The sequence below is a fragment of the Taeniopygia guttata genome, chromosome 14 (genome assembly GCF_048771995.1).
Source record: "Taeniopygia guttata chromosome 14, bTaeGut7.mat, whole genome shotgun sequence".
NCBI classification, from domain to species: domain Eukaryota; kingdom Metazoa; phylum Chordata; class Aves; order Passeriformes; family Estrildidae; genus Taeniopygia; species Taeniopygia guttata.
Window position 1 is genome coordinate 14,858,165 of NC_133039.1, and position 26,836 is coordinate 14,885,000.

The 26,836-nt window shown below is 57.1% G+C and overlaps 1 protein-coding gene across 1 annotated transcript in view; it reads right to left on the minus strand.

Moving 5' to 3' along the window:
• Nucleotides 1-433: 433 nt before the first annotated feature.
• Nucleotides 434-26,836, minus strand: part of PPL (periplakin) — a 26,942-nt gene continuing 539 nt past the window's right edge. The window contains exons 2-22 of the mRNA XM_030285146.4: nucleotides 18,163-18,262; nucleotides 16,834-16,988; nucleotides 16,143-16,263; nucleotides 15,560-15,685; nucleotides 15,208-15,249; nucleotides 14,929-15,090; nucleotides 14,396-14,503; nucleotides 13,805-13,900; nucleotides 12,742-12,864; nucleotides 11,744-11,890; nucleotides 10,973-11,124; nucleotides 10,421-10,518; nucleotides 10,027-10,184; nucleotides 8,962-9,140; nucleotides 8,723-8,861; nucleotides 7,217-7,410; nucleotides 6,760-6,910; nucleotides 6,388-6,471; nucleotides 5,734-5,850; nucleotides 5,005-5,097; nucleotides 434-3,957 (exon numbers count right to left, since the gene is read on the minus strand). Of these exons, the coding sequence (XP_030141006.4) occupies nucleotides 1,273-3,957; nucleotides 5,005-5,097; nucleotides 5,734-5,850; nucleotides 6,388-6,471; nucleotides 6,760-6,910; nucleotides 7,217-7,410; nucleotides 8,723-8,861; nucleotides 8,962-9,140; nucleotides 10,027-10,184; nucleotides 10,421-10,518; nucleotides 10,973-11,124; nucleotides 11,744-11,890; nucleotides 12,742-12,864; nucleotides 13,805-13,900; nucleotides 14,396-14,503; nucleotides 14,929-15,090; nucleotides 15,208-15,249; nucleotides 15,560-15,685; nucleotides 16,143-16,263; nucleotides 16,834-16,988; nucleotides 18,163-18,262 (5,230 nt within the window). The 3' untranslated portion in view covers nucleotides 434-1,272. The remainder of the gene's footprint in view (nucleotides 3,958-5,004; nucleotides 5,098-5,733; nucleotides 5,851-6,387; nucleotides 6,472-6,759; nucleotides 6,911-7,216; nucleotides 7,411-8,722; nucleotides 8,862-8,961; nucleotides 9,141-10,026; nucleotides 10,185-10,420; nucleotides 10,519-10,972; nucleotides 11,125-11,743; nucleotides 11,891-12,741; nucleotides 12,865-13,804; nucleotides 13,901-14,395; nucleotides 14,504-14,928; nucleotides 15,091-15,207; nucleotides 15,250-15,559; nucleotides 15,686-16,142; nucleotides 16,264-16,833; nucleotides 16,989-18,162; nucleotides 18,263-26,836) is intronic.

Here is a 26,836-nt window from a genome sequence, read left to right on the forward strand (position 1 = left end):
AAGTTGGTCTCTGCTTTAAAGGACCCCAGAGGTCCTTTAAAGCACCCCACTGGTGCTCAGACCCCAGAGCACCAGTGAGATCCTCCCTGATCCCTTCATTCACAAAGGTAAAATAGTAGTGTTAATCCCCAGAGCCAGGAGGAATAAGCAGGGAATGCTTGTGACTGCTTCTGTGGACATCAGAGCTCCTCAGGGCTTGGGTATTAGTTGAAATTTGGTCAAAAGGAAGTGAATGGGCTCTGAAAGGTACCATCCCAGTGTAATCCACTCTTCTCGTGCACTTCACTCCCATCTAATGCTGCTCCAGTAATTTCCCTTTGGAAAAGAGCCAACAGCTAAAATGAATAATCTTAGTGTTTTAATTCTGACTCCTAAATGGCAGCTTCTTGTACAGCCAAAGATCAGGAGGCTGCCATAATAAAGACCAAACACCTTCTGACTGGAACCACTGCATTTTTATTTTGTACTATAAATAGAATTCCCCTCTATTCCCCATTCCCTTACACAAGTAAATGAAACATGTAGCTGCATGTAACTCCATCCAGGAAAACACCAGCACTAACAGCTTTAACCACGAGTGAAGGAGCTGTCTGTGGGAGGCCCTCTGCATTGGGTTCCCGTGCATGCTGTGCACAAGTCCTTGTGTCTGGTGGTTCTGCCATCTCTTCATGTCCTTTTCCTTCACCTCCTGGATCAATGGCTGGTGCCATCCAAGTACACCTTCATTCTTCCCCAGCAGCACAGGCACAGAGGTGAACAAATGCTGGTGAGTCTTGACGTGCTGATTCTGGGCTTAAACCTTGGCTTCCACCGAGCTGGTTGTCTCAGAGGACGAGCCCGTCATTGAGTCAGTTGTTCATGGTGGGTCTGTCTGGCTTATCAACATGCAGCTGATGTAACCAGCTCCTGCTGGTCACCTCGGAGTCACCTGGACCTTCAGTCTCCTGACACAGCTTTGTACACGACTATGTGAGTAGGAGTCGAGGAAACTGCAGATTATACTGGGTGTTTTGGATTTGAGGCACTTCACTGTCCTAAGGCTTTCTCTTGGTTTCTGGTAGGCAGGGAGGAAGAGGGGTTTCAGGAGGTTGGCAGATGTTTTCCACTACTGGTGGTGTTTCTGCAGCGTGTGACAACAAGCGGTGTGGCTGCATAGCAGGCTGGGGCAGAGGCTGTAGCAGTTTGGAAGACGCAAAGGAGGGAGAGGCTTTGCAGTGATCTGATGTCTGCAAGGTGCTGCAGCTCTGACTGGCTGCTCTTGAAGTGAAGTTTCTAAAGTGGAGCGAGCGCTGTGTAATTGCTTCCGGACACCAAGACTGCCAGCTCCTGGATGGACATCTCCTTGTTGAGGTAACTGTCGTACTGGGCCGTGGTCAGCCTCCCGCTCTTCAGGGCGTCCTCGATGGAGAACTCCCTGCCAGACTTCCTGTCGAGGATCACAGACGATTCCCCGTTGGGACCCTTTATTGAGATCTCCTCCCAGTCACATTCCTGGCTCTTCAGTTTGACAAACAGGCTCCATTCAATGAGGCCAAACACGTGAGCTTCCTCTGGAGACATCTCTTTTCCTGTGTCGGGGTCGATGACCACGATGGAGCGCCTCAGGTGGTTCTCCCGTTGCTCCCTCTTGATAGCCACTGTCTTCAGGCGATTCTGGAGTTGCTCAATCTCTGCATCTTTTTCTCTGGACAGCTGCTTCAGATCCTCTAACTCTCTTTCCAAAGCTTGGAACCTGGAATCCAGGTTTATTCCACTGTCCACATGGGTCATGTTTCTTAAATCCTGAGCTTCTGTTGCGGTGAGTTCAATCTCTGACTGCAGTCTCCTTGTTTCCATCAGTAGGTTCTGTTTCTCGAGGTGGAGCTTGTGGTTTTCCTCCCTTAACAAGTCTAGCTCCTTTGATGACTTGGAGTTGTTGAATTCCACCTCGGACAGCCTGGTTTCCAGGCGGTTGAGATCTGCATCCAGCTCCCTCTTGCGCCTACTTTCTTCCTCCAGGTTGCTCTTCAGCTTTTGAATCTCGTACTCCGTGTCTCCTTTGTCCACTTGGACACTCTCTGAAAAGACCACTTTCTCCTTGACCTCCATCTTCTCCAAAGAAAGGAGCTTCTTTCTCAGGGCTTCTAGCTCGGTTTGCAGGACTTGTCTGCGGTGCTTCTCTTCTTCTAACTCCAGCTTGAGGAGGGAGTGCTCCTTCTCCTGCTGGGGATCTTGCTGAAGGATCACTTTCTGTTTCACAGTCACTCGTTCTGTCGTTTCTCTTTCCTGTTCTTCCAGCTCACTCAGCCGGATCCTGAGCCTCTGCACCTCCAGCTCGGCCTCCCTGCGGGCCTGTCTCTCCTTCTCCAGCTCCTCGAGCTGCCGCTCCAGCTCGGAGCGCCTCCTCTGCAGCTTGCGCAGCTCCTCACGGAGGCTGTCAATCTGCTTCAGCTCGCTCTCGATGCTCTGGGAGAAGGAGTTCACCTCAGCTTTCAAGGCAGGATCCTGCTCATACTTCACTACTTCCTGCTGGACCACTTTCTCCTTCACTTGGGAAAGTTCTTCCTCCTTCAGTCTTACTTTTTCTTCTTGGAGAAGGCGTTCCCTCTCCAGGTTGATGTGCTTCATTTGTTCATCTGCCAGCTGCACTCGCAGCGACTCTACCTCCTCTCTAGTCTTGGGGTCTTCCCGAAACTGGAGGATTTCTTGAACAACTTCCTTCATTTGCACTTGAGGTTTGGTGTCTTTCAAAGCTTGTATCTCTTGTTTCAGCTGGTAGATCTCCAGGTCAGCTCTTTCGATAGCTCCGGTCCTTTCTATGATTTCCTCCCGGAGTCGCTGTAGCTCCTTTTCGGTTTCTGGATCATTCTTGTACTTAATGACCTCCTTAATGACTTCTTTGACTTCTACCAGAGGCCCCCTGTTCTTCAGAGCAGCCAGCTCGTTCTGGCAGCTCTTCAGCTGTTCGTCCCCACCGCGGTACCTCCTCTCCTGCTCCACCAGCTCCAAGCGAAGGTTGGCAACTTCATTCTCAGCCTTGGGGTCTGGGCGCACAATCTCACGAACTTTCTCCTGAACGACCACCTTGGAGTTCTCCTCCTCCAGCAGCTGGATCTTCCTGAGCAGTTCAGCCTTTTCCCGCTCGTTGGAGCGGCCCTTGGACTTCTCATCTTCGTACTGGCGCCGGAGCTCATTCACCTCCCTCTCAATGGCCAAATCTTTCTCCACCTTCAGCACCTCCTTGACGGTGATTTTGCCCTCGGCGATGGCCCGTTCCTTCTCCAGACGCTTGAGCTTGTCCTGGAGGAAGCTGAGCTCTTCCTCGTGCTTCTGCCGAAGGGCGCTCTCCCTCTCCTTGGTCTCCTGCAACATCCGGAATTCCATCTCCAGCTGGGGATCGTTCTGCAGCTTCAGCACCTCCTTCTCCGTCACCTTCTCCTGCTCTTTGTTCTTCTCGCTGGACAGCACAGCAATTTGTTGGCGTAAGAGGATGACTTCACTCTCCCTGGTCCCTTCCTGCCTCCTGAGCTCTTCCAGTTCCTCTTTGAGTTTCAGGATTTCAGCAGCTTGAGCTTTATCTTGTTCAATCCTCAGCACCTCTTTCACTATGTACTCCTGCCCCCCTTCCCTCTTCTCGTGCTCCAGGACTCGCAGCCGGATTTTAAGAGCCTCCAGCTCATCCTGGAGCGCCTGGTTCTTGCGCTGCTCCTCTGCCAGGTTTTGCTGCAGTCTGTGAAAACTCTCCTCCAGCTGGGGGTCAGGTACCTTCTTCACCAGTTCTTTCTTCACCACAGTTTCTTGGGGCTTCTGGTTTTGCAGGTGGACAATGTTGTTCTGGATGGCTTCAATCTCCGCCTCGAGCTGTTGCCGACGCTGAGTCTCATCCTCAAGCTCTTTCTTCAACTTCCAGACTTCTTCCACAGGCCTTACAGACTTTTTGGTCTGGGCAGAGTCTTGTGTCACCTGAATCTCTGGCTGCTGTTGTTGGCAAAAGGATCAAAAAAACTTAGTCAAAAAAATCCAGTTAATCGCACTTTTGGTGCTTATCATCACAGAATCATGGAATCATTTAGGTTGGAAAAGACCTCCAAGATCATCAAGTCCAACCTGTGACTGATCCCACCTTGCCAACCAGCCCAGAGCATGGAGTGTCACATCCAGTCGTTCCTTGGACACCTCCAGGAATGGTGGAACACATCTGCCACATCCCTGGGCAGCCCCTTCCAAGGCCTGACCACCCTTTCAGTGAAGAAATTTCTCCTGATGTTTAACCTGAGTCTCTCCGTTTCCCCTTGTCCTGTCCCTGTTCCCCGGGAGCAGAACCCAAACCCCCCTGGCTGTCCCCTCCTGTCAGGAGTTGTGCAGAGCCACAAGGTCCCCCCTGAGCCTCCTTTTCTCCAGGCTGAGCCCCTTCCCAGCTCCCTCAGCCCCTCCTGGGGCTCCAAACCCTTCCCAGCTCTGTTCCCTTCCCTGGACACGCTCCAGTCCAAGTCCTTCTTGTCATGAGGGGCCCAGAACTGGACACAGAACTGGAGGTGCCTCAGCAGTGCCAGCACAGAGGCACAGTCATTGCCCTGGTCCTGCTGGCCACACTGTTCCTGACCCAGACCAGGAGATCGGTGCCTCCAACAATGCAGCAGGAGGGAGTTGAACTCTGGCAAACTCTGAGCAGGGTGCATTTGCAAACGGCCCTCTCTGCAGGCTCCCAGCCTGAGAAGTCCTTTCTGCAATGCTTGCTGCTGTCAGAACACAGCTCTGAGCCACAAGGGACACTAATTCTGCCACAGAATGGTAAAAAAAAAGAGTTAAAAACTATGTGGAGCTTCCTAGGATGAGTGGGCAATGGGACTGGGGGTGGTCTGTGCAATTTAAGAATAATGAATAATGATTCAGGGGGACAAGACACCAGCTAGACCTGTTCCCAGTTCAGCCTGTACTGGCAGAACCCCACATGTGCCATTGACACCTGTCCTTGGGTCCTACACGTGTGTCCTTCAGCATCACCTTGCTCCTGTGATCACTCACCTGCCGCAGGAGGCTCTGGGCAAACTCCAGGTTCTGCAGCCTCTGCTTGTTCACAGCGTTCACTTCTGTGTATTTGGCTGCCAGAACAGCTTCCTGCAGAGCAAAAACGTGGTGGGAAGAGCTTGAGAAGGCCAGAAACAATCAGCCCCTAAATTGTAGTTCTGGGTGCTCCTCTAAAAACCTACAGCAGTGAACTGCTGAGTTTTGGGGGAGGGAGAGGGATTCTCATGCACAGACACATTCGTGGTCATATTGTGATTTTTCTGCTCAAGATAAGCAAAAACAGGTGCAGTAAGAACCAGGTGAGGAAGCTGAGGAAGAACCAGGTGGACACTTTCGCCTGCTTCTATAGGCAGGATGAGTTTGAGGCTGGTAGCAAACAGATCCTGCATAAGTAAGTAGCTTGTGGCCTCATCTCACTGTAAGTATTTCTATCTTTGGTGGTGAGATCGCTCTGAAAGTCTAGAGAAGGGAAAAACTTACAGGTTTTTGGCTTTTCTCCTCCTTTTTCCCTTCCAAAAGCGTTAAATCCAGCATTTTCCCTCCCTCATTCTGGCCAGCCCAGTGCAAAAAAAATGATGAAAAATCACTTCCTCCTGATTCCCTGCCCTTCCCTGTGGCTCCCTGTGGGACCAAGGTCCTCACAGTAAATGTAGATGTTTGCAAACCCCCTGTGGTCCCAGTGAGCTGCCCTCTGCTTTAGCTCTCCTCTGGCCAGCCCTGCCTTACCTCCTCCTTCACTTTGGCAGCTGGGGACTGCAGCCTGGGCTTCTTGCTGGTGTAGCCATTCCGGCCGTTCTCGAGGTCCAGGATGGACCGCAGCTTCTCAGCCTCCAGCTCGTAGTCCTGTGGAAAGACATTCCCAGGAGCAGTGTGAAATGACTGCATCCCCTTCACACACAGGCTCCTCCTAAGCTGCCCTGGCTTTAACATCTTCATCCCTTGACCCATTTTTTGGGAAGGCCACAAAACCCTACCCTCTGCTCTGGGTCAGGCTGGGAGAGCTGGGGCTGCTCACCTGGAGAGGAGAAGCTCCAGGGAGAGCTCAGAGCCCCTTCCAGGGCCTAACGGGGCTCCAGGAGAGCTGCAGAGGGACTGGGGACAAGGGATGGAGGGACAGGACACAGGGAATGGCTCCCACTGGTAGAAGGCAGGGTTATATGGGATACTGGGAAGGAATTGGCCCTGGCACAGGGTGCCCAGAGCAGCTGTGACTGCCCCTGGATCCCTGGAAGTGTCCCAGGCCAGGCTGGATGGCTCTTGGAGCGACTTGGGATAACGGGAGGTGTCCCTGCCCATGGCAGGGGATGGAATGAGATGGGCTTTTCTAACCCAAAATACTCTGTTTCTCTGTTCTCTCACAGGCAGAATTTCAGTCCTTACCTTCACTGCCTGCTGGTACTGCTGAGCTGTGGCAGAGACCTTCTGCACCTCCTGTTCCTTGCTTGCAATGTCACTGAGCAGTGCCTGGGTGTAAAGAGATACAGGTCAGAGGGAACACAACATCCAAATGCATCCTTCAGCCTTTTTGGGGGTTACCATTAAATTCCCAACCCTGAGAATTCCAATCTCCTTGAGCAGCCCTGCTTTGTGCAAACAAGGCAACAGGAGGACCACAGGACCTTAGAGCACAAGAATAAATCTAATAAACATTTATATTTTCATATTTGATGTTCAGAAGTTATCTAAGTTCTGTTTCTTTTAGACTTGTTCCCTCTTCTCTCCCTGTGGAGCCCGGGGTGCTCTGGGAATTACCGCTTGGCTCTTGAGCTTCATCTCCACTTGCTGGATGTTGTCAGTCTCCTGGGGCTCGTAGTTGGGGATGTTGCACAGGAACTGGTTCACCTTGTCGTAGTTGGTGCGGTAGTTGGAGTAGGCACTTTTTGCTTTCTGCAGGGTTTGTGTTCTGTTGGGGAAATCAGCTCAGCTTCAGCCCTGTCCCAGCTCCCGTGCCTGCTGCAGAACCTCTTAACCCATCCCGCTTCCCCTGCTCCCTAAAGACACGGATTTGAGCCAGAGTTTTCTCTTGGTACCTCTGTTGCAACTAATCCGTGTTTTCCCAGCTCTACCCAGCCAGCCCATGCCAGCAACCTCTCCCTGTTCCTCCTCAGACCTCCCTGGAAGCCCTTCTGCAGCTCCTCCAGTTCCTGTGTGGTTCCACCTGCACAGCAAACTCCTGGAAGGAGCAGCAGAGGGCTCCTGCTGGTCTCACCTGTGGTCGATCTGCTTGCTGAGGTTGCTGAAGCGCTGGTTGAGCTTGTAGAGCTCTGCCTCCTGGCGCTCGATGTCGGGGCAGTGCTCCTGGAACTTGCTGGCCAGGGTGTTGGAGCACGTCTTGGTCCTCTGCAGGTTCTGCTCGGCTTCACTGAGCAGGAACTTCTTGGACTGGAGCTCACTGCCCATGGCCTGTGGGGAGGAAGCAGGAGAGGGGGATTCTCTGGGGTTTCACACTCTTATCACCCACATTGACTCCAGCAGCTGCACTGGAGCTGCAGGGCTGAGCTGCAGCAGTGCCACCTGTGGTGGAAAACAACAAGTTCAAGGCTTTCATGGTAAGCAGAACCACCTGGTAAAGCTGCCAGGGAGAAAAGCTGCCTCTGATTCCCTCCTCGACCCGCTGACCTTTAAAGGTAACCGTGCAATGTGCAAAAGAGCTGCTGATCCTCATGCAAGGCTTAGATTCTGTTCTTGCCAGTGCAGCAACTGTGAAAGCTCTTCCATGTTAGTCTGAACTTGGGATTTGATGGAAATGCTGGAGGAGCACAGAAAATTCTGGCCTAGCCAGTTCTTAGTCTTTTATAGCAGAAGAATTGCCAGTTTGGGTAGTTTTTCCAAGCAATAACTGTTCTCAAAGCCTTGCCAGGCCCATCTTTCCAGTATCGGGCCATTGTGTTGCTTTTCCTACACCATTTTATCCTTCACTTCTCTAAGAATGACGGAAGGTTTTAGTTTAGAAAAAACTTAAAGTTCATCTCATTCTACCGCCCCCCACCCATGTCCAGGGACACCTTCCACTATCCCAGGCTGTTCCAAGCCCCTGGCCTTGGGCACTGCCAGGGATCCAGGGGCAGCCACAGCTGCTCTGGGCACCTGTGCCAGGGCCTGCCCACCCTCACAGGGAACAATTTCTTCCTAATATCTAATTCAAATCTTTCCTCTTTTAGATTAAAACCAATCCTCTTGTCCTGTCAGTATCTGCCCATGTAAAAAGTCTCTCTCCCTCTTTTTTATAAGTGTCCTTTAGGCCCTGGAAGGGGCTCTAAGGACTCCTTGGAGCCTTCTCCTCTCCAGGTGAGCACCCCCAGCTCTCCCAGCCTGGCTCCAGAGCAGAGGGGCTCCAGCCCTCGGAGTGTTTTCTCTGGACCTGCTCTAACGGGTCCATGACTTTCTTGTGCTGAGGACTCCAGACCTGAACACAGCCCTGCTGTGGGAGGGTCTCACCAGTAGAGAGGGAATGAGGGAATCAATCTGCATTAGTCCTTTCATCAAATCACAAGACTTCAAGTGGCATTGGATTGGATTCGATTGGATTTGAGGATGGGAGGTGTTTGTGTCTGAAGTTAGGTGGGAATCACTGCAGTCAAGGTGAGTTCTCACCCCCAGCTGGGGGAGGCCATCCTGTCACCAAGAGATCCAAGCTTGTGAGTTGAGCAGACATCACCACAGCTTTGGAAAGTGTTTGTGCAGGTGCAGCACACCAACAGGGCAGGACACTTACCAGCAGCTCTTCCTTCTTCCTGTCCACCACCCTCAAGTCCTCCGGTACCGTGTCATCTATGACCAGCTTGTTCTCATAGCTTGACAGCAGGTCTCGGCCTTGCTGGAGGCTCCTCTCCAGGTTTGTGGCCACCTCAACTCTGTAAGGACACGAGAAAGGTGTTTAAGCACTCCTGCACCCTCCTCCTGCAGGATCCTGCCTTAGGTCAGGCTCAAGCTGGGACTGAAGCCATGACTTACTTCTCCTGGGCAGCGCTGAGCAGCTGCACCACGCGCTCGTACTTCTTGTTGGTGTTCTCCACCTTGTTCCTCACCAGGGTGGCGCTGCCCGTGTTGGGCACGGACTCGATGAAGGCCTCGCACTCCTGGATCTTCCTCGTTTTCTCCGGCTCGATCCGGCGCACCTCGTTGGTGATGTTCTGCAGGAGGAACAAAGCTTTAGAGCAGCTGAGCCAGCACCTGGTGGCTACAGAGGAGCTGCACTTGGCTGTCCAGGGTGAGGAAGGAAATCAAGGCTGAGGATTTGTGTTTGGTGGAAGGTACCTTCCAGCCCTGCAGAGCACAAAAGGATATTTTTGGCTGACTTTATTTTGACCTGTCTCTCCTTAGCAGGGAAACTCCAGCTGGGAAGTGGTTCCCAGCAGCTCCAGCTCTGTCAGGGACCTGCTGGGTTCATCTGGGCTGTTGGGCTCTGACAGACAGGGAATCCTTGCCTGGACATCAAAGTGCTGCAGGCAGTTGGGCAATTTGCTTTCTCTTGTGGTGGCACCTGGATTTTGACACAGCCCTGGGCAAGTGATGTAACCAGGACCTGAACTTCCTCCTAAACCAAGGGAGGTTTGTGGCACGGAGCCTGGCTTAATTAGGGGTCTGAAAAAGAGGAAAGGAGCTGGGTGCTACTAGCACTGGAGCCTGGAGGAGCAGGTCCACAAGGAGAAACTGCCTTGGACCACAAGGGTTTTCCTGTTCCTCTCTGAGCTGGTGATAGTGGTGGCAAAGCTAACTGTGCTCAGATGATAGGCAGGATCAAAACCTGAGGGCTTCTCTCTCATCCTTACAGCCACCACCTGCAGCCATCACCTTCTTCCTATTTGGCTGAGCTGGGCCAGAAGCAAGGCAAAGGTTTTGGGCTTCTGAGGCTGCTCATAGGGCTGCTCCCCATCTCTACTAGAAGAAGCTGTGAGCATCGCTCCACACCCCATTTCCAGGGCTCAGGCAGCACTTTGAGCACCCTTGGCTACTGAGAACCCTTCTGGAGACCCTTTGGGAGCACAGTCTCTGTCAGGCACCATCCCTCAGCTCCACCTTGAGATCCTTGGAGCGCTCGGTGCTGTCCTGCACCGCCCGGCTCTGCTCCAGTGGCGGGCGCAGGTTCGCTGTTATTGCTTTCTCCTGCTTGTCCAGGTCGCTGTTGACTTTCTCCAGCCCTGCCAGGAGCTGGCGTCCTCGAACTGATGCAGCATCTGGACAACAAGAGGAGACCAGGTTAAAGCTGGTCGGAGCTGGGTGAGGGCTCAGTCCCACTGGTGAGTGCCAAGCCCTGAGCCTGGCTGCTGTGCCCACAGCCTGGCTGCTCTGCCCCCCACCCATCCAGCACTGTTGTCCCCAGAACCCTTAGGAGATGGGAACATCCCCATAAGATGCTCCACCACCTAAGTTTGAGCCTTTTTGTGCCCCAGGCTGCCCTCCTGCCCCACACCTCCGATGCTGTCTGCCTTCAGCCCCTCATAGCGCTGCTGGAGAACGTTCTTGCAGTTGTTGGTCTTCTCCTTCACGGTCACATAGAGCTTGGCAATTCTGCAAAAGGGGACAGCAGGAGGTCAGTCAGACCCTCAGCCTCTCAATCACCCCGTCACCACCCTGGCACTGCTCCAGGAAGGAGCTCCAGTTCTGGAGAGGTTGTGGGGGCTGCTCCCTCGAGGCAGCCGTGAAGCAGGTGAGGGGAAAAGCACCCTCACCCCATGTTGGGGTGGAGCAGCGTCTTCATTAGAACAGGGGAGAGGCAGGCAGGTACCTGCCTGATTAGGGCAGAGTGGGCAGCTCCCCCTGCCATAGTGACCCCCCAGAGCAGGGGGAACCTGGGGGGCTCTGAGCCCGTTTGCCAGGTGGGATCTGGTGGGCTGGCAGGAAGGGCTGGGAATCCCTGCGGGAGGAATCCCGAGGCTTCCAGAAGGCAGGGGGTCACTGTGGGAACCAGGGCAGGAGCCCCGGGGCGCAGAGCGGGGCTGGGGAAGGGGCAGCGGGCACGTACTGCTCTGCCAGGGCTATCGCTTCTGGGTCGGGCGGGGGGATCATGAAGCAGACCCCGGGGGCGCTGATGGTGTCTCCTGCGCTGTCGGCCACTTCCCAAAGGTCGCCGCTGTTGCTGTGCAGGGTGTAGTGGGCTCCGCGGCTGATCTGGCCCTGGGGGACAGAAGCGGTCACAGCCCCGACCCCGCTCCTGTGCCCGCTCCTCCTGCCAGAGCCCGCAGGCACCGAGCCCTGCCTCTGCCTCTTGCGACAGCCACGGCCAGCGGTTCCCACTCGGGCAGGGATGAGGAGGCGTTCCCAGGGCCTGAACTTTTCGGAGAAGCAGGCGGCTGAGCTGGCTGGAGCTGCCGGCCCCTGTCCCCCGCCTGCCGCTGCCGTGGTGCCCCTCTGTCCCCTCTGTCCCATGCCTTTGGCCAGCCCCAGACTGAGCGGGTGGCGGTGGGCAGGAGGGGATGCGGGCTGGGAACGGTTCCTTTGGCCGGGACAGCAGCTCGGGGAGCGTGGGAATGTGACAGAGCTGTGCTGTCGCAACATCCCCGGGGTGGGTGAGAGGCAGCGCGGCTGCTTTTCCCCCACATCCCCCCTGCTCCTCGGCTGCAAAACCGGCTCTTCCCACCGCGGCGAGGGCGACCTTTGCCTCGCTCCCCCTGCAGCAGCCACCACCACGCTGGGGACAAGCTGCTAGTCCCTCCCCTGCCGCTCCCAGCGCCGTGCTCCCGAGCATCCCCCCGAGCATCCCCCCGAGCATCCCCCGGGCCGAGGGTGGCCGTACCTGCTCCCCCTCGTACTCGCAGAGCGCCTCCACCGGGACGGGCTGCGGCGGCGGCTGCCGGCGGTACCGCAGGGGCAGAACCTGCTGGCTGCGCTCCTGCAGCGACTGCACCACCGCCTCGTACTTCTCCAGGGCCTTCTCCTGGTCCTGGCACGGGGCGACAAAACGAAACGATAGGAAAACGGGGGAAGAACGAACTGCTGGGCTCTCACAGCCAAGGAGGAGCTCATTCCCACGCAGCCGGGACAGAGGCTGTGCCTTCTTCTGTGCTGAAGGCACCTCCTGCAGCCCTGTGTTCCCTCCTGCCTCCTTCTACAGCCGGGCTGAGGGCCGGGACCGTGCCCAGGGTTGCCATGCCAGCAGGCAGTGACAGGGCTCCTTGGTGCCCGGCCCACACTGTGTGCTGGTGGATAGCTCCACTCCCAGCTCTGATTCCAGCCCTGCCACAAGGCTGCTCTATTTCTAGCCCTGAAGGTGGAGATCCCGAGATGCTGAGTGGGATGGAGCATGCAGGAGGAGAAGGGACAGTTTTTGATAAGAGTTATCAGCTGTCCTGGGACACCTGCATCAGCTGGGCTGGCTGCAGCATGCTTGGGCTTGGATTTAGGCTTAGGCTCAGGCTCAGGCCCAGCACAGCCCTTCCCAGGTGGGTGATCTCCAGCCCAGCTCGCTGCAGCACAGCGAGTTCCACAACCTCCTCTGGCAGCAGGTCTAATTATGCTCCCACCCTTAACGAGCACTAACTCAATGAGAGAACAAATAAAAACCAGCCCAGTGAGCAATTACGTTGCTAGGGGAGAGGCAATCTCTAGCCAGGGGGAAAGGAAGAGCTGGGAAGGGGGAAGGCCGGGCACAGGGAGGCAGCAGCACGGCCCTGCTGCTCCCCGTGGAGAGAGCTGGGCCAGGTGCCCACACGGGCGGGGACGGCCCTGTGCCAGTGCCATGGGGACAGTGGCTCCTGCCCTGCCTCCCCTGCAGTCCTGCCTGCAGACACTCACATCCAGCTCCCGGAGGAGAGACTCCAGCTGGTATCTGTCCTTGAACTCCGGGCTGAATTTTTGGTCCAGGTCTGTATCCACCTTCTTCAAAAGATCCTGAGCATCCTTGGAGTCCTTCTGAAACTGCAGAGAGGGAAAGTTTCTTGTGAGAGAGGATCCTGCTGAACCATGGAGCCGACCCTGCGTGGTCTTTACACAGCCACCAGGAGCTGCTCTGGGCATCTGAATACCTGGAATACATGGAGAAAAGCAAGGGATCGCTATTCCCCTTGCTCAGGACATCAGATCAAAGGAAACAACAACCAGGAAGGAGCAGCTCATTCCATGCAGAGTCGCTGAGTCCCACCTTTTCCTGCCCTCACTTTTGTTTCACCGGCGCAGCATCACCACAGTGTGTGGGGTGTGTGGTGCCAGCGCTGCCAGCGCCAGCAGGAGGGAGAGCCAAGCCCTTCCACACACAAACCATCCCCTGGGGCAGCTGTTCTGGCAGATCCCCACAAAAGGCTCTGCCTGGGCTGGGCACCGTGGCTCAGCTTTGGCAGGAGACTCATCGGGTGGCGAACACGCCCAGGCTGTGGGAGAGGAATCCAGCCCGACCTGCTCCGTGCAGAGCCTCCCTGGCTGTGCTGTCGGATGCCATTTATCCAGCAGACATCTGTCTGCCCGCCTCAGCTGGGACACTCAGCCCTTGTGCCCGGCTTGTGGCAGCTGGGGCTTCCTACATGGACCTGTCCTGCTTCCCAGAGGAGCATGCCAGCTCTCCCCATGCCTGTTTGGGGGTGAGGGATCTCTGCTGTCCTGGGGATGAGGAAGCTGGCACTGACTGTGGTTCACGACACTTCTGCTGGAGCAGAAGCTTTCTGCAAGTCATGCTTTGGCCAAGCAGAGCAACTATCACTGCTGTTCTATCAGCACAAGGTGCTCTCCTAGCCTTAAAAATCCTGATCACTCCATCTCTTCTACTCAATTTCCCGAAAAGCAGGAATTTTTGTATTCTAGGATCTCCCACAACCCAGCACCCGCTCTGGGCTCCAACAAGCCGCTGCCCCCAGGGATGTGGTACCTTGTGGAAGTCCTCCATGAACTTGAGGTGGCTCTCCTCGCAGATCAGCAGGTTCAGGTACTCCTTCCAGTCGGCGTGCACGGCCTCGATGTGAGCCTGCAGCACAGGGTGGGGGGGACATCAGCGGGACCCCCGTGGCAGGAGAAGCCTGAACTGCCCCCCAGTTGCCATCCTGAGTGAGCAGCTCTTTGGCTGCTTCTGGAGCCACCCAGATGCTCTCAGGGGGAGCCCAGGACGGGAACACCCAAGGCTGGGATGGTCCCATGGGAACACAGGCTGTGTGCAGGTGGCACACCCTTGCGTCCATCCTCCCACCAAACAGGGACGGGTTCCACCATCGTTTATCCTCTCTAGGTGGGCACAAGGTAGGTGCCACAGGAATGAGGAAGATGGGAAGAGCTCCTTAGGTTTATCTTTCCTCCTCCTGTGGTGTTTACACATCTACAAGTGAAGGAGGCTTTTTCCCCCGTGGCATCTCAGGAACTAAAGTCACGAGTGGTGCTGGCACTGGGTCCCACTCTGGAGAAGGGCTGGGCAAGTCCTGCATGCTCCAGGGTGGGTGGAGAGCTGGGACCCATCCCTGGTGCTCACCTCGATGGCATTCTTCCCAGGGTGGTTCTGGGCCAGCAGCTGATCCCCATCAGTGTGCAGCTTGTTGATGGCCTCCTCCTTCTCCTCCAGCTTCCGGTGGATGAAGTTCTGGATGGAGAGAGGTGAGATATTGATCCCCACGCAAAGGAAGGGGACCCTGGCTGTGCTCTGGGACTGAGCAGCTCCACAGACAGTGTGCTGTTCTCCCACTGCAGCTTTCACTTTTCCTTCCCTCGCAGATGTTGCTAAAGATGTGACTGCTGCCAAACCAGCGCTGGGATAAAGGACAGGAGGGTGAGGGAGCTGTCCCTGTCATGGGGACACTTCCCCATCACGTTCTCTTTGGCAGAGGTAAGATTAACCTCACTATCCCTGTACTATCAGCTGCACATCTCAAAGCCCTTCACGATGGGTTGGAGGAGACTGAGGCAGGGGAGAAGGAACATTTCCTGCCCCCATGCAGCTGCCCTGGCCCCATGCCCAGCTCCCCTTGGCCCAGCAGCACAGGGCCAGGCTGCGGGGAGCGCTCAGACCTCGTACTGGCGGCGCCGGCTGGGGTAGTCCAGGTTGTGGTCGCTCCAGTCGTAGTGGGTCCTGTCCTTGGCCTGCTGATCCAGCCAGTAGAGCTTGTTGGTGCAGCGCTGCATGTAATCCTGCAGCGAGTTCAGGTCCTGCTGCCGCTGCTGGGAGCCGGCCTGCGGAGGGGCACGGGGACAGCTCAGCCCAAAGCTCCTCCCTGAGGGTCCCCCAGGGCCACCCCGACACGGGGCCGCTCCAGGAGGGCTCTTCCCCAGGATCCCTGGGGCTCTTACCAGCAGCTTCTGGTATCTGGCTTGGAAGTCGCTCATGTTTTCCTGGAGGAGGAGCAAGGCAAGGGTTAGGAGCGGTGGCTGGAGAGTGGTGCTCTGACAGGGGCTCGAGGGGTTTGGCTGGAAGGGGATGTGGTTTATGGGATTTGCCTCACTGTAAAGCCAGAGCCAGCGTGCGATGCTGGGCTCTCAGGCTGGGAGGGGATCTGGGCACCCCCCCAAACCTGCCCTGGGCACCCCCCCAAACCTGCCCTGGGCTGTAGCACCCGGGATGGTGGGACACCCTCCCCTTCATCCAGGGCTCAGGGCAGGGCTGACCCTCCAGGGCAGCAGGGAGAGGGGCAGGAGAGCTGACCTTGCTCCCTTCCTTGACGATGTGCGGCCCGATGGCCATGACCTCGTTGTGGAAGATGTTGTGCTCTTCTACTTGGCTGTTGACCAGCGGCAGGTCGGTCCCAAAGCCTTTGCTGCTCAGAGCAACCTGGGGTGCACAGGAGTTGGGGTTAGCAATGGGGGAGTGGGGTGAGGCTGCCAAGAGCTGGGAAACCCCTCTTGGAGCTGGGCTTGGATGAGCTCCAGTGGCTGAAGTGTACAGATGCCCCAGGAGCGTGTGGGTGAAATCAGCTGTGCTGGAGGGCAGCCATGGGAAAACCAGTTCTTCTGGCTGGAAGAGTGTAGGGAGTGGGATAAAATGAAAAATAAAGGCTGTGGAGTAGAGCCTAAAGCAGGTGGTGACTGGGGATGCTGAGGGCAGGAGTGATGCCACCTCGAGCACTGACTCTGGTGCCACAGCAGCCAGCCTTGTCCCACCACCTCTGCCCTCCCTGCCAGGATGGAGCTGCCCAGAGGTTTTCCAAGTGTCTCTATGGGGAGCTGCAGCAGTCCCTGCCCAGCTGGTGCCACTGGCCAGGCAGTGACACTGGTGGCCCCCTTGGTACCTGTTTCTCCTCGATCACAGTTGACCAGTTGACCTGGGGCTGGATGTGCTGCAGGGGGAAGTTGTAGATCTGGCCATGTTTCACACGCAGGTTTTCCACGCGTTCCTTCAGCTGCCGGATGCTGCGGGAAGGGAAAGGTGAGGGTGGGATGCGGGATGTGGGCACGGGCTGGCATTAGCTGGCATTGTTGGTGGGTGTAGCTGATCCTCTCCAGGCCCCTGCTGATGGGGGGCTGTCCTTAGGGGAGAGCCCAGGTGGGATGGCAGCAGCTCTGCTGTGCTGGGCTGAGGTTCCTGTGCTCTGCCCTCTGCCAGGGGCTGCTCCCGTGGCTGTGAGCTCAGGGCAGGCTGCACCTGACACAGTGTGGGGCACAGTATGGGCAGGTGCCACCTTGCCACGCTGCCAGCATCTCCCACTCCACGTGCCCAGGATGGTGTGGGTCACACACCCTAACGGGAGCTGGGATGGTGTGGGTCACACACCCTAACGGGAGCTGGGATGGTGTGGGTCACACACCCTAACGGGAGCCGGGATGGTGTGGGTCACACACCCTAACAGGAGCTGGGATGGTGTGGGTCACACACCCTAACGGGAGCTGGGATGCAGAGGTGACCCCCACTGCAGGCAGCAGCCGAGCAGAGGCCTCCCCCTCGTCCCAGGGCTCTGGGGACAGTGCCCCTGTGGCACTCACTCTTCTGTGATCATGTCCCCCTGGGGGTGCTTCATGTGCCGGGCCACGGCCGCGTCCCCGTCCAGCACGTAGAGCAGCTTGTCGGACTCGGAGAGTTTCTGTGCTGTCAGCTCCTTGTACTGCGCCAGCTGGCACGCCTTGATCTTGTGCAGGTCCTGTGCCACGGGGACAGGAGGAAGGGTCACCACTTGGTGGCCAAGAGGTCATCCCACCCCTCTTCTGGCACTGGAGAGGAGCAGAAGCTCTGCTGTCTCCCATCCACCTGGGATGGATTTTGCTTTTCCCCTCTCCTGTCACAGGCTCACGGGATGGTTTGGGTTGGAAGGGACCTCGAGGACCATCCAGCTCCAGCTCCCTTGCCATGGGCAGGGACACCTTCCACTTGACAAGGCTGCTCTGACCTCACCTGCTGGGGAAGGGCTGGGAGCTGCATCACCTCAGGAGGGATCCTTTGGGACCAGGATGGTTCATCCTGCTGGGGTGCACACCCCACTCTGCACAGTCCTGACCCTGGGAGGGCATTTCGGGGCTGGAACACCCTCCCACCCTCTTCCCACAGGCGGGGGAGAGGAGAGGAGAGGAGAGAGAGAGGAGAGGAGAGGAGAGGAGAGGAGAGGAGAGGAGAGGAGAGGAGAGGAGAGGAGAGGAGAGGAGAGGAGAGGAGAGGAGAGGAGAGGAGAGGAGAGGAGAGGAGAGGAGAGGAGAGGAGAGGAGAGGAGAGGAGAGGAGAGGAGAGGAGAGGAGAGGAGAGGAGAGGAGAGGAGAGGAGAGGAGAGGAGAGGAGAGGAGAGGAGAGGAGAGGAGAGGAGAGGAGAGGAGAGGAGAGGAGAGGAGAGGAGAGGAGAGGAGAGGAGAGGAGAGGAGAGGAGAGGAGAGGAGAGGAGAGGAGAGGAGAGGAGAGGAGAGGAGAGGAGAGGAGAGGAGAGGAGAGGAGAGGAGAGGAGAGGAGAGGAGAGGAGAGGAGAGGAGAGGAGAGGAGAGGAGAGGAGAGGAGAGGAGAGGAGAGGAGAGGAGAGGAGAGGAGAGGAGAGGAGAGGAGAGGAGAGGAGAGGAGAGGAGAGGAGAGGAGAGGAGAGGAGAGGAGAGGAGAGGAGAGGAGAGGAGAGGAGAGGAGAGGAGAGGAGAGGAGAGGAGAGGAGAGGAGAGGAGAGGAGAGGAGAGGAGAGGAGAGGAGAGGAGAGGAGAGGAGAGGAGAGGAGAGGAGAGGAGAGGAGAGGAGAGGAGAGGAGAGGAGAGGAGAGGAGAGGAGAGGAGAGCCCGGGAAGTGCGGAAAGGTTGGTGCAGGAGGCAGAGGGGGAGCCTGTGAGTGTGGGACCGTGCCTTGCTTACATTTTGCATTCGGGAGTCGGTCTCCACGATGTTTTTCTCCACCTGGTCAGCATTTTTCTGCAGGCGCTCGATGAGCTCGGTCAGCTCTTTGCTGGAGATGCTGGGGAGAGAACGGGGGTCTTGTCACCCCACGGAGGCAGCCACAGCTCCCGGGGGTGGCCGGGGGTGCCGTGGCCCCGGGGGTGGCCGGGGGCCAGCCGAGCCTGCCAGGCACTGCAGCTGGGAGTGACTCACTGCTGCCTTCCAGCACTTGCCAAAATACTCAGCCAGTGGGACGGATGCCTGAGCCTCCCTCGGCTTCAGAGCAGGAAAGAAAAGAGCTCTTTGCAGGGACAGGGAGAGAATCACAGCATATCCTCAGCTGGAAGGACCATCAGCTCCTGGCCCTGCACAGACACCCCAACAATGCCACCCTGTGCCTGAAAGGGGGGGTCTGGTGTGGAAACAGTGGGGCTGGAGCAGCAGGGAGGCCCTGGCCCCCATGCCCATGGGGCAGGGGCCCCGTGGAGGCTGCTGCCCCTGGGCAGCCCCTGCCTGCAGCCTGCTCTGCCCTCTGTGCCCCCTCTGAGCTGCCCTCTCTGCCAGGAGTTATTCACACTTTAAACCAGGACAGGGATGGGGTCACAAACATTGCATCTCCTGCGGAGCTTTCTCCCGTGCTGGGCACTGGTTTTGCTCCCAGGCTGGCAGGGTGCAGCCCAAATATTCCCATCCAAGCACAGAGACATGGAGCAGAGGCACAACAACCCGTGACACAGCCTCTGCATTGCTGGGGTTATTTTAAACATTTCGTCTCTTTGCTGTCACTTGGCTGCAAGGAGAGGCTGCAGCACGCCAGGGCCAGTGCCAGGCACTGCCCGCAGCTCTCCCACCCCTGAGCAGGGCAGGAGCAGCGTGTGCCCCCCAAATCCCTGCAGCCAGAGGGGGCTGGGGCTGCTGGCAAGGCTGGGGTGTCCCAGCTGTGCTGCTTTGGCTCAGTCCAGGCCCAACCACCTTAATATGAGCTTTAATTGCCTCGTTATGTGGGGGCAGAACTAATCTTTATGTGGCACTGGGAAGTGGAGAGGACGAGTGGGGCTGGCTGGGGGAGCAGCAGCACCCAGCAGTGCTGGCTCACGGCACAGAGAGTTCCTGCATCCCCAGGTAGAATCCCATGGGATTGTAAAGGTTGGAAAACCCTCTAAGTACACCGAGCCCAACCATTCCCCCAGCACTGCCAAGGCCACCACTGACTTGTGTCCCCAAGTGTCACCTCCACATGGCTTTTAAATCCTTTCAGGAATAGTGACCCCACCACTGCCCTGGGCAGCTGTGCCAGTGCCTGACCACCTTTTCCATAAAGGAATTATCCCAATATCCAACCTAAATCTCCCCTGGCACAGCCTGAGGCCATTTCCCCTTGTCCTGTCCCTGTCCCTGGGAGCAGAGCCCAACCTCCCCTGGCTGTCCCCTCCTGTCAGGAGTTGTGCAGAGCCACAAGGTCCCCCCTGAGCCTCCTTTTCTCCAGGCTGAGCCCCTTCCCAGCTCCCTCAGCCCCTCCTGGTGCTCCAGCCCCTTCCTCAGCTCCATTCCCTTCTCTGGACCCCCTCCAGCCCCTCAGTGTTGGGAGGGCCCAGAAGTGACCCCCAGATTGGTGCTGCAGCTCCCCCAGGACTCTGGTGCTCAGTTTCAGGACCTGTTCCTGCCTGCCCCGTGTGCTGTCGCTTCAGTGCAGCAGAACAAACTCAAACCCCAGCTCTGGGCTCGTTCCTCCCTCCCTCAGACCTGCCCCAGGCTGCAGGAGCCTTGTGGCATCCAACAGCTCCAGAAAAGTTCACACTTCCCTGGGAAGTTCTGGTATGGGCATAGTTTACGCTGATTTTTTTCTTTTTATAGAAGCTGCATCATCAGGATGGTACTCGGAGGTTTGTGCCCATCACTGTGCCTGCTGCCTGCCTGGCACCTCCTGCACCAGCAGCAATGAACCCATGGGCATTCCTGGGCACAGGAGACAAGGAAGGGGTCACTGGGAGTTGTGGTTGCAAGAATTCCAGGGATGATTCTCATTCTGTGTTCAATAATCACAGCTGGAGGGTGCAGGGTGCACTGGGAGATGGGATGTGGGTGGCTGGCTCCTGCTCCAGTGGTGGAAGTAGCTCCTCAAAATCCACTTTGGGGTTTCTTCCCACAGAAAGCAGGGCAGAAGTGGGGTGGAATCAGTGGTTTGGAGTGGGTGACTGAAATGTGCTGCCTGTGTTTGGGTCTCTCCAGGTGCTGGTTGCTCAGAGCTGGCATCTCCTGCATCCTGCAGAGCCTGTGGCCACCAAGGAGCCTTCCTCACCTCCCAGCCATGCACTGGGGGCCAGCTGAGCTTGGAGGGTGAGGGAGGTTCATTGTCCAGGTGGGAGCTGGGGATGCTCACGGTGAGGGCCGGGAGCTGGACTGGTCTGAGCTGGGGACGAGCTGGAAGCTCTTGCTGCCTCCTCCCCCTGTGCCCTGCCTCGGTCCCAGTGACTCCAGCAAGTCCAAGGATGGATCTTCAGGGTTTCAGTGGATCTGCAGCATGGATGGGAAAACCATCCTAAAACCCAGGAGAAGTCTGAGCTCTTTCTAGTTCTAGTTTGGACGGAAGCCTCTCAGTTGTGGGGAGGAAATAAACCTAAGGCAGGGGTTTTTTGGATCCAGGGCTGTGGTTCAGGCTGTGACCTGGAGAGCTGAGCCTGGAGCCTCAGCCCAGCCTTTTGCTCACTTTGCACCAGCAAAACTGATCTCAGGTGCTGAAGCAGCGAGTGCAGCAGCCAGGCCTGACCCTTCCCCTCAGGTACCGGCCCTGCCGAGCCACTTTGGGGTGAGCATGTTGTGTGTGGCCACGGATGAGTCCCCAGTCCCCTTCTCTCTGCTCCTCTCTCAGGCTGGAGCCACGAGATCTCCTCGTCCCCGTCATCACCTGTGCCCTGCCAGCCCCTTCCCAAGCTGGGGTGCTGCCCCTGGACCCCCTCCTGCCCTCAGTGACCCCAGGGCTGAGGCAGAGTCACCCTCCAGCCCCGTGGGATGGTGACATCCCTTCTCCATCACTGCAGGGCCGGGAGAGGGGAGGGGCAGGGGAGGGAAGGGCAGGGCAGGGCAGGGAAGGGCCATTCCCTGTGTTGGAGGCATCCAGAAACTGCAGGTCTGGGTGACCAGGGCAAAGAAATGCAGCCTTGCTCAGAGCAAGCAGGGACATGCTGGGAGGTGATGTGGGCATGGCTGGGCTCTCCTGACACACCAGAGGAGCCCTTTGCTCTCTCCACCTCTGTGGTTTAAGGAGAGTCACCAGCTGAGGCTGTGGGACAGGCAACTCTCATAAAAACTCCCATGGGAGCTGCACCTCAAACTGCAGCATCGTGCAGCCTGTCCTGCCTGAGCTCAGCTGTGCTCCACCCATGCTGCTGCAGCTGGAAATGCAGGGATGCAGGTGTGCAGGAGCTAACAGAGCAACGAGAGAGAATGGGAACCTCCCATGGAAGATCTCTCTTATTTGGGCATTTATTTCTCCACACTTTGGTGCCACTTCATAAACCAGCTTGGACATCACTGGTGTGAGAATACCAGGCCAGTTAATTACCATCAGGCCAGTTAATTACCCACCTGTCCCCAGCACAGCTGGGGCTATGTGGATAAACCAGAGGAGCAGCACTGTCCCTGCATCCAGCTGGATGTTAAACAGGGGAAGTTGAAGCCTGGCTGAAATCTCCCTGCCAAGGGATGGAGGAGTTTGGCTTCATCTGCTGCAAGGGGGAAGATGCTGGAGTGCCAGGAAAAGGAGGAATGGCTCCCACTGCCAGAGGGCAGGGATAGATGGGGTATTGGGCAGGAATTGTTCCCTGGAAGGGTGGGCAGGCCCTGGCACAGGGTTCCCAGAGCAGCTGTGGCTGCCCCTAGATCCCTGGCAGTGCCCAAGGCCAGGCTGGACAGGGCTTGGAGCAGCCTGGGACAGTGGAAGGTGTCCCCGTGTCAGGGATGGGATGAGATGGGCTTGAAGCTCCCTTACAGTGCAATCCATTCCGTGATTCTGTGCAGGAGAAGCACAAATTGTTGGCCAAAGCAGTGAGGAAGCTTTGGCTGTCCCAGGAAAAGTGTGTGGATGGGACTGATAGGATGCCAGCAAGAGCATTGGATGCATCCAGGCTTGGAGCAGAGCTGCTGGCAGGGGAAGCCAAAGGGATGCCAGGGCCAAAAAACAGGCTGGGGGTGGCTGGAGCATGGAGCAGAGATGGGGAGGGAGGGAGAAGTGCAGAATTTGGCCAGAGCCCAGCTGGGATGGGCAGCAGGCACGAGGCTGGGCAGAGCCAGGAGCAAAGGTGCCCAGGGCACAGCCCCTGCCAGGCTGCAGCACAGGGGGAATGCAGAGCTGCTCTGCTGGAATAGATAAGGCTTTGTTTGAGAGATGAAAAAATAAATAAATAAAAGCCTGGAAAAACTGGCTTTGCCATTTCTGGAGAACTTTAACATTCTCTGGTCAGGAAGGAAAAAATGATCTCTCTGATGGAAAGCTGTGCTCAGCAGAAGAGTTGGTTTTTGTCAGTGCCTTTGCCTGGCTGGGGTGAAGGACCCCAGGTCATTCCCATGGGAATGGGAGCTGCTTTTGGGGTTTCTCCCAGCTCAGGGACCAGGAGGAAACTGCACCCTGGCAGGCAGCACTTCATCCTTTACCACAGTTCTGCCCTCAAGACCTCGCTTTCAGAGGGGTTCAGCTGTTTCTGAAGGCTTAGGGGGGGTTTTAGGATTCAGGTTTTTCTTTCTTCTGTTTTCTTAGGGTTTTGGTGATTTTTCTTAGTATTTTAGTTGTGATTTGTTTGGGTATTTTTATTAACAAAGGTTGTCAACAGACAAATATGATCATAATTACTGTAATGTGAAAACTTTGCTGCTAAAAACCAGACATTTCCTCTATTCTTTTTTCTTTTTCTCTTCTCATTAGGTTGCACCCTCACTGGTAAGAGCAGGTTTTGGAGCAAACCATCCTGAGATCAGTTTCTCCAGGATGTGCAAAGCTCTTGTGCTTGCTGGCAGGTGGTAGAAAATGGGTTTGATTTCTCAAGTTTCCTTTTTTCCAAACAAGGAGGCTGTTTCCTTAATCCCTCCAAGGGAGGGACGTTCAGACACTCCTGAATTTTGACTGCCCCAGCTGAGCGAGCTCCCTGGGAAGGCTCCTGCTGGGATTTGTCCTCTGTCCTGCTCAGGGATTCTGCTGTCCTGTCACAAACCCTTCCCACCCCAGAGGTTTCTCCTGCTGGGATGACTTGGCCAGGGACAGGGACAGGGGAGGTGGGTGAGGATGGGTCTGACCCCACCACTGGGAGGGACAATCAGCACAGCAGGCAGTGCCCAGCCCCTGCTGCCCTCATTCCATCCCCATTCAATGCCCATTTGCAGAGATTCCATAGAAATCTTCCCATATCAGCCCTGCTGCTGGAGGCCGGACTTTAGGAGGAATTAAACTGAATGAATCCTCCAGAAGGCCACAGCACAGAGCTAAAAATGTCCTTAAAGCTCCCCCAGCCACAGCTCCCACTGCATGAAATTCTCTCATGCTGCATTTAATGAGACTGGAGTGAAACTGTGGCAGGGTAGAGAGCACAAGGGCTGGGCTCTGGCTACGGTAATTCAGGTTTGGGAGAGATTAGGATCTGGCTGAAAACTCAGAGCAGAGTTCTGTCAAGCTGCCCACGTCAGGGTGTAGCTGGACAGCAGGCTTGCTGTGCTCAGCCCAGCCTGTTCCAGTTGTATTTATCTTGCTTGTAGGAACGGTGATATTTTTTTGTAATCTGCATGGAAATGAGGGCAGAAGCGGGCGGGCGATGGGAGGCTCGCTCCGCCCTCAGCCCTGAGCAGCTCCTGACTCACCTGCTGACTCCAGCCCTTCCAAACAGCCTCTGGAAATGGGTGCCAGCCCTGCAGGCAGAGCTGTCCCAGTGCCTGCACACCCTCTTACCTGGGGAGGGACACTGGTGAGGGTCCCCAGGGCTGGGAGCGCTCCTGGGTGGGTGCTCTCACCCCAAGGACTCCAAGGATGGACAAATTTCCCGCTGCCAGGAGGGAGAGTTTCAGCAGCAGCTGTGAAAGCTGAGCTGGTTTTTATCGTAAAATTATCAAATGGTTTGAATTAGATGGGCAGGGGCACCTTTCACTATCCCTGGCTGCTCCAAGCTCCATCCAGCCCGGCCTTGGGCACTTCAGTGAGGGCACCTCCCTCCCTGTTTGCTGCCTGCCCAGCCTGGACTATCAAAGAAAGGAGCCAACCTCCTGATTTCTAAGCATGGCAAGGGTCTGAGGAACGTGATGTGGAAGGAGGCTGATGATTTTCCCCACACTGTGGCTCTGTTCAAGGCTTGTGCCTTCCCTTCCAGGGACACACATCCGTGTAACAGCGCAGTGGTCAGGGCTGGATTCCCAGGGCCGTCCCATAGCCAGGGATGAGAGCAGAATAAAGCAATCAAGTCCATGAGACAAAAGAGATGTCACCAGGATGAGAAGACAAGAGATGTCATCATCCTCCAGGATCCCCAGCCAAGGCCAGGAGATGCCCAGGGATGGGTGGGGATGGCTACTGAGCCTGGAGGCCTCGAGCCCAGGCAGATCACAGAGCTGCAGCAGATATTCCTAAGGAGAGACTTGGAGTCTGGTGCTGCTGAGGGCCACTTTGGGGCTGGGACAGGGTCACACCAGGGGACAAAGAGTTGCTCATGGGGAGGTTGCAGCACCTGGCTTGGGTGCCAGTGCTGTTCATGGGGGTGTTCCCATCCTGGGCAGGCTTTGTCCCGAGGCTGAGGAAGCCACCAAAGCTCCCATGGCTCCTCTCCAGGCTCTGTCCTGCTGCTGGACGGTGTTCCCCGGGCAGCCCCTGCCTCCCCGAGCTGAGCCCGTGGCCGTGGCTCCCGGGGGTGGCAGGACACGCTCCGGTGCCCCTCTCTCTTGCCAAACCGGCGCTGGGCTCTCGCCCTGTCCCTCGGTGCTTTGAAGGCTCCGTCACGGCTCCCGCGGTGTCGAAATCCCGGTCCCTGCTGCCGGCGGGGGCGGGCGGCTGATTTGAGGAGTGTTGCTGTGTTTTGCTGGCAGCAGAGCTGGGCGGGAGCCGCCCGGGAGCCTGGCAGTGCCTGGAGCAGGGGACGGGGCAGGAGCTCCTCGCTTCTTCTTCGCAATCCTCCTCCAGCAAGTTGTTCAACCGGTCGGGCACCGGCACCGGCTTCCCCATCTTGATGCTGGGGCTGTTTCCACACGGTGGGAGTGTTCCCTGGATTCGCAGATGTTTGTAAACTCCAAGGCAGGAATTAACAAATTGGGGTAATAAGCACAGCGATCCCCGAGGTGTGCACGGACAGCCGGGGTGCGGGGAGGGAGGGAGGGTGGCCCCGGGCACAGCCCTGCGCGGCTTCCTCAGCCACCACCAGCCAGAAAAACAGAGGTTTCAGCCCGGCCCGCAGCCTCCGGAGGTGCTTTGGCACCTGCCCAGGGCCGCTGGGCTGCAGGCAGGGCGGCGGAGGGAAGCTTCATCCTTCCTGAGCCGATGCCCGGCGGATGGAGAGAGCGCGGGGTACCCAGGGCTGGCAGCGTGGCCCCACGGTGGGCACCCCGCACCGGGCAGGTCTGTCTCCTCCTGCTTCCCAGCATCCCGATGCTCCCGGAGCCCTGTGCTGCCAGCCCCGGTGGGGGTTTCTCACTTTCCAGCCGCCCACAACCCCCCGAAGTCCCGAAACGCGCCTGGGTATTGGCACCATCCTCCACCCGGGGCCACCAGGGAGGTGCGGAGCCTCCGAGGGCTCCGTGCCACCCCCGGCTCCTCCTGCCTGCCCTCCCCGGGGCTTTGGCAGCCTGGGCGGCCCTGCCGAGCCAGCCGGGCTGCCCCGAGCCTTGCCCAGGGCTGGAGCCTCAGCCCCGGGAGAGGGAGCTCCGCAATGCCCAGTGCCAGGGCAGCAGCGGGCACAGGCTCCCCTGGGCAGGGAGCAGCCGGGGGCTCCCCTGCGTGGGCTGGCTGGTCCCTCTCTGTGTGCCCAGCCCCTGCAGCAGCTCCCCAAAGGCGGATTTTTGGGAGAGGGCGGCTGCTCGGGCTCCACCAGCCACGACTGGTGCCGGTGGAGAGGACTGGGAGGGGATGAAGAGCCACGGGCTGGGATCATGAATCCTTGAATCACTCAGAATCCTGGAGCGCTCCACATGCTCCAGAGCCCCTGCAGCTCCTCTGGGAAGCACGGGACACGTTTCTGAATTAATCCCAACATCCACCTATTCGGAAAAACATCCCGGTCCAGCCCGGAGAGGCTGAGCCTTCCAGGGGAGGGATTTTTACACCTTTTCCCTTTTATCAGTGACCTTTCACAGGGCGCATTCAACACGCTGCTTTTTTTTTTTTTTTTTTTAACCAACCAGTACAACCGAAACGCGTCCCCACCCGTCCGAGGGAACCGAGGAAACGACGATGGACCAAATCCTCGGTCCCGAGGGAACAGGGGCGAAGCACAGAACAACCAGACTATTTTTCCCTACGAGCTGACCCAGCACACACCTGGGAAGCGAAGGAACCTGCTCGCTGGAGCTGCTGCGATGGGAGGGGACCTGGGAGACACAACCTCGGAGCTGACACTTCACGGGGGGGCCAAAAATCGGAGTTCCCACACGGTTCTCAGGGGCTCTACCACCACTCAGGGGGTGCCCGCAC